At 38.9% G+C, this 10,839-nt stretch overlaps 1 protein-coding gene across 1 annotated transcript; it reads left to right on the plus strand.

The window, feature by feature from the left end:
- The first annotated feature begins 1,879 nt into the window (after positions 1-1,879).
- On the plus strand, positions 1,880-5,603 carry LOC133741358 (amino acid permease 8-like). Its single transcript, XM_062169278.1, has 8 exons — positions 1,880-1,935; positions 2,534-2,670; positions 3,410-3,643; positions 3,818-3,911; positions 4,001-4,218; positions 4,372-4,499; positions 4,597-4,830; positions 5,036-5,603. The coding sequence occupies exons 1-8, from the start codon at positions 1,883-1,885 to the stop codon at positions 5,456-5,458; spliced, it is 1,521 nt and encodes a 506-aa protein (XP_062025262.1). The 5' UTR covers positions 1,880-1,882; the 3' UTR covers positions 5,459-5,603.
- Positions 5,604-10,839: the final 5,236 nt, after the last annotated feature.

Here is a 10,839-nt window from a genome sequence, read left to right on the forward strand (position 1 = left end):
CGCTGAAGAAGAAGATTACGTCCAAGACTCCAAGAGGCAATTAACTTTGCCTACATTCTAGCTACGATTGAGGAGGATAATTATTATGATATCAAAACTATTAAGTGTTTTGATTTGATTCAATGCCAATAACTGTGGCATAAAATATAGTATTTCATTCCTATTAGGAAGGAGAATCTACGAGTAGCCTATATATAGAGGCTAAGACGATACAACCAAGAACAACTCTTCAATCAACTAATCTCTACGATTACCCAAGTTTCCCCGGAGCAACCTCTCTTACTGGTGACCACACTCCAGTCCCAGTCTCCTCAAGAGCCGACTGTCAGTGCCACCAAACCAACCCGGCGACCGTACTTCCAGCCCCAGTCTCCCCAGGAGCCGACTGCCAGTACCACTGTCACCGATACTATCTCGACCAGCGAAGCAAGGGTAACGCCCTCGCAACCCAGCGAAGCTAAAGTCACGCTTTAGCAAAACCCGTACTTTCTCCTACTTCCCAATGATTGCTCTGCTTAACCTACAACGTTAAGTATCGATTCGGTGAACGTAAGAGACCACACCAAAGTCCTTATCCGTAAGGCAAGAAGTCCTTTTTCAAAAGGCATAGAAAAGAACCTAGTGACGAGGTTGGTGCTCTCCTCGTCCACAGCGTTTGGTAAGAAGTCAGGTCAAGGGACTCCCCCAACGACTGCACCCCACGGTGCTGGCACGCCCGTGCAATCACAACAGCAAAAGAGACTGTTTGCAAGCCAACTGATTTTTGTGTCAAACAGACTTGGCAAACATTAGTAGGGGTGTGCAGTTGTATTAGTAAGTCCATTTTTTCCAGATTTTCCTCCCCATGCCAGTTCAATTCCGAGCGTTGACAGGACAAGCTCAAGCTGCAACTGCATCAGGTGCTACTTGTATCTCCTTTCTCAGCATACCTGTAGACGCGACAACATCAAGCTGAAGAGATGCATCAAGTGCTACCAGTCGGAGTATGGCTCGAATTAATAATGTTATGTACAGCTCAATTCATATGAGAAGGCTGCTTGTTCAAATTTTCTTAAAATATTTTCCTGTCCGAATTAAGAATGTGGTTAAGAAAGTGTAAAGTCTTAGTCGAAAACTGGGGTAAACCCCTTTTTTTTTTTTTTTTTTTTTTAAAGACGGTGACCAGTAAGCCTCAGGAGCACATGTATTGCATACTTGGTAGTATGGCTATGTTTTATATCTACGTACCTCATGTATCCCAAGAGATTAGCTTTAAAGACGGTTACCAGTAAGCCTCAGGAGCACATGTATTGCATACAGTTGGTAGTATGGCTATGTTTTTATATCTACGTACCTCATGTATCCCAAGAGATTAGCACAAGATCAACTGATCGAAGTTCATACTAGAAGCTTGCCGTAGAGAATGAGATAGACATAGCTAATATTAGTAGTTATTGCTTCTTCCCATTAAAAGTGACCAAGTGAGATAGAACCCTCACTTTGTTCCTGGACTTCTCCTTCCTTTTTTTGTACGTGCAATACCCAATTAAAGATGACCAGTTGGCGGTTTTTCTGGGCCGATGGCGAGTCGCTGTCTTCGGTTCTAATGTACAGCGAGCCTTATCAGAGCTAGCATTCAAGACCTCCTCATAGTCAAGCTTCAACGCCAACCGTTATCGTGATGACTTTTCCGATAATCGTCAACGCTGCAAGTGCTCGCCGAGCTCGTCGTCGTTAATTCAACCTCCTCCTTCACCAGCTCCGAGTAACACACCCAGTTATCGACGCTCAGATCTCCTCGAATCGCCGTCATCGCCGTCCGTACAATGTCGCTGCGGTCCGTTCCCTGCTGGTAGCCGTAATTCGACTCATTGACGAAGAGGAGGAAGATGAGAGATGAGAGATGAGACTGGGTTATGGCAGTGGCTTTTTGGTAAATATTATGAAAATTTTCAGGTAAATTTGTAAAATTGACAGTCTTGATATTTAGTGGACCGATGTGGCACTATTTTTTGAATTTTTTTCAAGGGTCAACTTAATATCGGGAAAAATTTTAAGAACTTTTTATTATCTTATTATTATTATTTTTTTTTTAATAAAACTTTTTATTATCTTGACAAGGTTGGACGCAACTGTTAATTACCTCCTCCATTTGGCCACCCTATTATCATGCATGCATGCTGAAATTAGGCCTAGCTTGTTGTCAGTTACAAATGGCCAATTCGAATGTGATGCAACTTCGATAATGAAAACATAATTAAGGAAATTAATTACTACACTGGTTGAGACGTTTCATATAAATTAATGGAGTTCGCTGTTGTCCTCGGAAGAATACCAAATATAGCCAGTAGAGTCTATGGGAGTAGGTTGTCCAGATTTTAAATATCTGACAGAAATTAAAGAGGTCATGCAGAATTATAGTAGGCATTTGACTCGTTTCAAACTTATACACCCCGAGGGGAATTACTATCTTCTTATATATTGTGTACGTTCTTCATCATTTTCTTGTAATCTCCGTGAGATTCTGAGTACTCCGAATTACATGCAAAGCTAGAATTGTGATGGCGTTGAGTGAGGTTAAGGCTGAATTTCAACATGACTTGTCTGAATCTGGTTTGAACAATACTGCGAAAAACGTGGAAGCTGGAGAAGAACTGCTGGTGGATGATGATGGCAAACTCAAAAGAACTGGTATTCGATCTCTCTACGTCATGTTCGTCTCTATTAGCAATTTTTCTGATTCTTTTTAGATTAGTGATGAGTATTGAATTTCAGAAAGGGAGACTGCTTTCCCTTCTTTTGGCTATGAAAGACTATCAAATCAATTTAACATATAGCTAGCAAATCCTTTCTTTTTGGGGTCTGAATTACAAAAATACATCTTTAGCTAGAGATCTATTCTATAGGCTATACAATGTAGACTAAATGATTTCATACGCACCAGCAGAAAAGAGAAGAAAGAAAAAATAACTACCAATAATTATCTTCATTGAAGGCTTAAGGGCACATGATACTTTGATGAGTTTGATCATATGGCATGATGCATATATTCATGAATTTAGTGCACTGGTTTGTTTGGTTTTCTTCTTCTTCTTCTTGTTCTTTTTTTTTTTTACTTGGAATACTGTCATTAATAAATTAATGGAACAAATCCTCCTTTTAGATACAGGTATTAATGCAAGCAGATTTCGCTATGCATTAAAGCTCACCTACTATCAAAGTTTCTGTACTAGTTAAGTGAAATTTAAGAAAACAGAAAAAAAAAAAAAAAAAGTTGAAGATTATGGGTGTATCTCACCAATTAATTTCGAAATTGGAAATGTATCTAAACTTAAACTTAACAGAAGGACTTGATTAAATTTGATTATCAAATAATACGACATCACGACTTACCTAGTAATCAATTGCTTTAATTTGTGTGATCATGCAGGAACAGTATGGACTGCCAGTGCCCATATAATCACAACATCAATAGGTGCAGGGGTGCTATCTCTAGCCTGGGCAATGGCCCAACTCGGATGGCTTGCCGGGGTTTTTATTCTCTTGTTCTGCACCTTCACTGCTGGCTACGCTTCCACTCTCTTAGCAGATTGTTACAGATATCCAGACCCAGTTTCAGGCAAGAGAAACTGCTCTTATATGGAGACTGTCAAAGTCTATTTAGGTAAGTTCATCACATGAGGGAAATTTATTATCACTAATTAATTTATAGTTGTAAGTTCGGCCATTATCCATTTTAGTTATAAGTCTCGTGTTTGTTTTATAGTATACTATTGAAGTTTATTTAATGGATCAGAAATTCTTGATTTGATATTTGGTTCAACTTCCTAATGTCTAGGTGGAACAATGCACATGATTTGTGGATGGATTTTATATTTAGACCTTGCTGCCATTGGAGTTGGCTTCACTATAACCACTGCAAATAGCTTGGTGTAAGTGTTAATTGATAATCAACACTAGCTAGTAACCATTCCAAGTTCTAATCCTACTTGTACTCGAAATTGATGGCTATTCAATTCAGGGCTATACAGAAGTCCAATTGTCATCGCAAAAATGGTGAAGATTCTCCATGCATGTTTTCCTATATTCCACACATGGTTGGATTTGGGCTTGTTGAAATTCTCTTATCACAACTCCAAAACTTTCACAAATTGACTTGGCTCTCTAAGCTTGCAGCTATTATGTCATTTGTCTATGCAACTATTGGAATTGGACTTTCTCTTGCTAAGATCATATCAGGCAAGTTCTCATCCATATTTTAAGCGGGCCTTGGGTCATTGGTAGATTGGCTTGAATTTCCCCTTCAAGAATAACATGAGCCCACAAAATGTAAAGCCCAACTCCTCAAAATGAAAGAGTAGCATCTAAAAATGAAAAGTTTATTTTGAACAGGGGATGGAGGAACAACCTTTCTTGCAGGGGCGGATCAGTCGTCATTGGAAAAAATTTGGATGATGCTTATAGCAGTGGGAGATATTGCATTTGCTTGCTCGTATGCTCTTGTCCTGTTTGAGATCCAAGTAAGCCATATCAACTACACCCTTTATGCGGTTTTCCTCCTTAGCTTGGGAAAACCCCTCGTCTCTTCTTTAACATTGCATTTCCTGTGATTTTCAGGACACCCTGAAGTCATCGCCACCAGAAAACAAAGTGATGAAGAGGGCTGTTGTGATAGGGGGTTCGACTATGACATTATTCTTCATGATGTGTGCTAGCTTGGGTTATGCTGCGTTCGGCAACAAGACACCGGAAAACCTGCTTGCTGGTTTTGGAGATGAGATGCCCTGGGCATTCTGGCTTCTTGATTTGGCTAATTTTTGTGTTGTGTTGCACATAGTTGGTGCATTTCAGGTGCGTGCATATACTACTTTACTCAAAATTATGAATATTGTAATAAGTGTTACGATAATATACTTATTAGCTGACTTTTGAATGTGTGAGCATGAACATTAATAGTCTGACAATATAACATGCATGTTAGATAGATATTCGGAAAAGAACCATTACCCTACATTATGTATGACATCTGGTGATGTGTATCGTTATTTCTGAGCAGGTACTATGCCAACCAGTGTTTGGCATTGTTGAACTGTTGGCTAGTAGAAGGTGGCCAAAGTCCAATTTCATTAACAAAGAGAACCAAGTCAGACTAGGGTACATGAAGTTCGATATAAACATGTTTAGGCTGACATGGAGAACAACCTTTGTGGTGTTGGCGACTTTCATTGCCATGGCAATGCCATTCTTCACAGACATGCTTGCGCTTCTTGGAGCTATCGGGTACTGGCCTCTTATCGTTTATGTCCCAATAGAGATGCACATTGTGCAAAACAAGATTCAGAAACAAACCCTTCGCTGGTTCGGGCTCCAACTCCTGAGCTTTTTGTGCTTGCTTCTTTCCTTGGCTGCAGCATCTGGTTCCATTTATGGTCTGCATAAGGGTCTCGGTGCGTACAAGCTCTTCCAAGTTAAAGAGTGATCGCAAAATTAGTATATGTTTAGACGAACATTATGTTCTCTTGCCAAATAATCTGACAAAATATGATGATTATGTTGTTGGAGTCTGAATCTGGACACTTCATTTATCTGGTTCAGAACTTCAGATTCATGACAAGAAAACATTAACCTATCCGTAAGATTTATTAGTGTAGCGGATATGTCAATTATCGTCAAATTTTAATTTGAACTCATTCAGCCAAGAAGAGAACTATTGCGTCGTAGCAACATAATGGAGTATCGACTATTGAGTATAGTTAAGTTGATGGGTACATATGTAGCTTGATGTCTTCTTGCGATTATAAATTCACTAGAATAGATTGAACTTATTCTAATCGTCACTCATTTTCCCACCCTCTCTCACCATTTTAGACTGATCGCTTTAGGAACCTGATGCATGTTTGTGGTGATTATTGTGCATTTTTCCTCTTCTTGATACATGATTGAAGTAGAATGCAGAATGCAGATGGTCCAAGAGACTTTTCAACTCAGCAGCCTTCATTATTTATATTCACATATGCTTTCTACAAATGGGGTTCTGTTGAAGGAAGTCGACATAATGTGTGCCTGTTCAAACTAGGGTTTAGTCATAGAGTTGTAATAGGAGAAGGTTCTAGATTTCTTAGTTATATTTGGATTCTATTACCTTTCATGTACTCTGTAATTCCCTATATAAAGGGCTCCTATTGTCAATAATAAGACACAATTCTCTCTGCAATTCCATTTTACTTTAACACGTTATCAGCATGAGCCCTAACCCTAGCCTAAAAGAAAAAGGAAAAAACAAAACCCTAAACTCCCCTCACCAAAACTGCCGCAAGCTGCTCCCCGCGCTGCAGCCTACAGCCCGTGCTAGCCTCCTGCGCACTTGCTCCCCGCGTTGCAGCCCTGCCCCTGCAGCCTAAGCACCGCGCTGCCCCCGCAGCTTTCCTGCGCACCCGTGTGCTCATCCGCCTCCCACGACCTGCAGCCCTGCAGCCTACACCCCGCGCGCACCTGCAGCCTCCTGCCGCAAGCTCCCGCGTTCCAGCTAGCAAAGCCACCGACCGGCAGCACCCGCAAACTGCTTCCTGCACCACCACCGAGCCATTAGCCACGACCAGGATTGTAAACAAGTTACAATCCCAGATTAGGATCGAACAGCCACTGCAATCCTAGCTTAGGATTGAAGCAGCATCTGCAATCCTGAGCCAGTTTCAAGCCCCGCAGCCTCCTGCCACAAACACTGCAACCCACTACCGCAAGTCCCGCTGCTGCCCTGCGCTGAGCCTGCTGCTGCCCCGCCACCTGCTGCTACTGTCAATTGTTGCTGCTGCTGCCTTAACACGCCTGCTCCAACACGCGCGTGTTCTCAAGCCCCGAATCATCAAGTAAGCTTTTGTGATTAAAGTTCCTGCTTTCTTGTCTTTTAAATTCCTTTATTTGCTGCAGGATTTGTATAATACGAACATGAGTTCGATTATTTAATAAGCGGAATTGTGGGGATTCACGCTAAACGAACTAAGAGCGTTCGTAATCAATGAACTAAGAGTGTTCATAATAAACGAACCAAGAGCGTTCGTAATCAATGAACTAAGAGTGTTCATAATATTCGGACTAAGAGCGTCTGCAAGCATCAAATTGTGACTATATTAAAACATCAATGTTTCGGTCTAATCCAAATATTCTTGGAAATCGATTTCTTGGTAGCATAACTCGGAAATCTTATTATTATTAGTTTTCGTGGAAGTTTAGCTCCGAAACTAATTCGTTCTTGTTTCACCCTTTTTCATGATGTCAAACTCGAACATACTCGATTTTGTTCCATTGGATTATGCAGGCAAAAGATACCTAATGTGGGCTCAGGATGTTGAGCTCCACCTCATTGCCCGTGACTTATTGCATACAATCCAAGAGCTTTGTCATGAAGGAACTGCTCCAGACCCTCATTCCTCAAACTGAGATCGACAATTCTAGGGCACTTGCCCTAATGATGCGTCACATGTATTGAGCAAATGAAATTAGGTTTCATCAAGGGCGACAACACCAAGCATATATCACCTAAGTTCTTTTACAATCAGCAACAACAAGCACTTCTAAATATTGAAGTGAATCAAATCCGATCTGAGGATAATGTAGCGGACTTATTTACTAAGTCGTTACCTAAATCCACCTTCGAGAAACATGTGAAGAGCATCGGATTGAGAAAGTTATCCGAACTCCCATGATTGTAGCAATCAGGGGGAGTTATGATGTCTACATGTTCGATCTCGAATAGTGAAGGACGTGTTGTGCTCTTTTTGTCATTCGACCAAGATTATTTTTGTCCCACATGGTTTTTGTTACCTGGCAAGGTTTTTAGTAAGGCAACGATCAAAGCGTCATCACCAAGTTTGAGCGGCACAAGGGGGAGTGTTGAAGGAAGTCGACATCATGTGTGCCTCTTCAAACTAGGGTTTAGTCCTAGAGTTGTAATAGGAGAATGTTCTAGATTTCCTAGTTATATTCGGATTCTATTACCTTTCATGTACTCTGTAATTCCCTATACAAAGGGCTCCTATTATCAATAATAAGACACAATTCTCTCTGCAATTCCATTTTACTTTAACAGGTTCTGCTTTTTCTCTCCTTTTTAATTCTTTGTTCTTCGGGTATTCAGTGGAATTGGAGATATTATAGAATCATATACTGTGTCACTGTCGATGAAATTATCAGTATGATAGGTGAACAGAGATCACCTACCATACCATGCATTTAGAAATTCATCGTATTACCTTTAACAACCCATCATGCAATTTTACCTTCCCACTTCTAGATTTAAGAAGTGATATTGTATAATTAATCTAACCATGTGCAAACCCACTTCAGAATCTAGAACTGTTTTGGAGCACAAAATGGATGCCTTTGCCAACATTATCAATATTATCTGAGGCCTCACTAGCATAGTGATCAAGCCTATTGGAGCAATACCCAAAAATACAAATGCAAAACCCGGCCACGAATATCTCCAGTCCAAGCAGCTAGACTGAAATTCATAACTTGACAAAACCAGGATAGCTAGCTAGAACGTAGACTCCTAGAGCAAGCAATTCAAAGTGATGATGTAGATAAATAATTTAAGCTAAAATAGAGAAGACATGTATATGACGATGCCCATGGTCTGTCCTACTTCACCAACCAGCTGGTTTCTGGTGTCGCATTCCTTCTAGACGGAGGATGATATATGGCCCATATATGCATGCATCATCTTTGGATTTTTCTGGTAATTCGACCATTTGGTTAGTAATTACTAATTAGTAGTTACATTGAAGTTTCTTTCAAAGACGAGTTTATTGGCCTTTAATGTCATAGTAATTAAGCGTGATTTCTGGGTATGTATTACTGTATTAGACTAAACGCAGAAAACTGAGTCAGGATCCGCTATCGTTTTCTTTCTATAGATAGGAAGTCCCAAATTATACATTTGTTAGAAATTACATTACAAAAAATATTAATAATAACGGCAAATTCATAAATTTTTCTTTTAAAAGACAAGAGTACTGGGGAGATCAATCGATCTTAAATATTTCTTCAATTTTAGAAAAGAACCCTAAGCTCTCAAGTATATTTAGAATAGCATGTTCATTAATCATTATAGAGACATCTCTTTAGGTAATTAAAGATTCATAGATGTATTTTTCAAGAAATTAAGGAGTTTGAGTTCTCAAAAATCTCTCGGAACATAACAGAGTCACAGACCTCCCCTGTAAGGAACTCAAGTTAATTGTCAGTTAATTTCATGCATTTGCGCGCAGGAACATGCATGAATCCTGGGCCTCTGGCATAGAAAAACATGATTATTTTACTTTATCATTTCTAGAAGTAATGGACGAGTCAAAAAGATCTATGTTTTCTTTTCCAATCTTTGAATCTTGAAGTGATTAGTCCATGATTTTCCACACTGACTCTCGTGTTAGAAAGCTTGGGGAACAACCAGTCACTAGCCTTTAAGCTCATTCAACCGGTAAACTAGAGGAAAATGAGTGCGTTCAAAAGTTTGTCTTTATGAGGTCTTTTTCTTTGACTACAAGTTTTATAAACTAGACCAGATCGACTAGCATTCCCATACTTTGAATATCTTCTAAATTACACATACAAAAGTTCGACGATATATTAACGTATCTGTATAGCAATAGACTAGTTTCGTACAGTCGTAGACTAGTTTGAAATCAAGTCGATCTAATCTACTACTATTTAAAATCGGTTTCTCCTAATATTTTCAGAGAAAATTTACTTGACGTATCGATACATTAATATTATATATGAATTTTATATATATCGTTACTGACAATGGCAAAAACCGCTGTGACTAGAATTTAATAAAAAGATAAGACAAACAAAACCAACTATGAAATTTCCGCTCACCAACACCAGCCACTATCATCGTTCATGGCACACTATTTGACTTCTAAAATGCAGACATTAGTTGAATGACTTGAATCTAACTGAAAGCTCCACGGATAATACACCGGAGAAAGGTAAGAGAAAGCCCATGTTTGTTTTCTGATTTACGGATATGCCACTCGAAGTTTAATAGAGTACTACTTTCATTCTATCTAACAAGTTAACAACCTGTGATTAAATTAGTCACTTTCCTGAATTGCTTTGTTTGTGTTATATATATTCTCAAAAAAAAAAAAAAAAAAAAAGTTTGTGTTATATATATATATATATGTCCGTCTTCTAGAATAAGGGTCCTACCCTGCACATACGGCCAACTTGTAATACTGTTAATAGATCACCAACTATTCCTACAACGACTTCTAATTAAATTATGCTTACAAGTATTAAACTATGTTCTGAGATTCTAATTAGATAAACACAAACAATCATCCCCTAGATTGGTGTGTTGTTTCCCTGGATTCGATTTCATTAGTTTATTGTGTACTGCAACTTAATTTTCATTTTATCAGTATAAGAAAACGAAAGATGTATTATTCAAAATTAAATTTTACGTTATAATAAAATGAAATACAATTTACGAGTTAAGAATGCTAAGTACGCTCGTAAATAATGAAGGTCTAAAGAATATCAACTATCTCGTTGGCATTCTCTTAACGTGTACGATTTGTAATGATAAGATGTTCACAAGAACCTTTTTCATTTCTCCAAAATGAATAGTACTGGACTACGCCAAGATATGTTGTTCTCATATTTTTTTCCCTTAAGTAATGATTATTACCTCGGCCTGATCCGTGTCAAGAATAAACTCTGAGTTGACTAATACGTGACAGGCCAAAATCACTTTCAGTGGCATAATGTAATTAATTGCAACACTGGAGTCATTTTAATAAACACAAACACATATAATAGCGCGGCTTCCTTGACCAGCCCAAGTTTGAATAG

Source organism: Rosa rugosa, chromosome 3, assembly GCF_958449725.1.
Source record: "Rosa rugosa chromosome 3, drRosRugo1.1, whole genome shotgun sequence".
Classification (NCBI taxonomy): Eukaryota; Viridiplantae; Streptophyta; class Magnoliopsida; order Rosales; family Rosaceae; genus Rosa; species Rosa rugosa.

Excerpts from the sequence above, each read along its gene's own strand:
- LOC133741358 (XM_062169278.1), top strand. The coding sequence starts at position 1,883 with ATGAGACTGGGTTATGGCAGTGGCTTTTTGGTAAATATTATGAAAATT. Across the intron at positions 3,644-3,817 it reads GACTGTCAAAGTCTATTTAG|GTGGAACAATGCACATGATT; the intron begins GTAAGTTCATCA and ends CCTAATGTCTAG. Across the intron at positions 4,500-4,596 it reads TTGTCCTGTTTGAGATCCAA|GACACCCTGAAGTCATCGCC; the intron begins GTAAGCCATATC and ends TGTGATTTTCAG.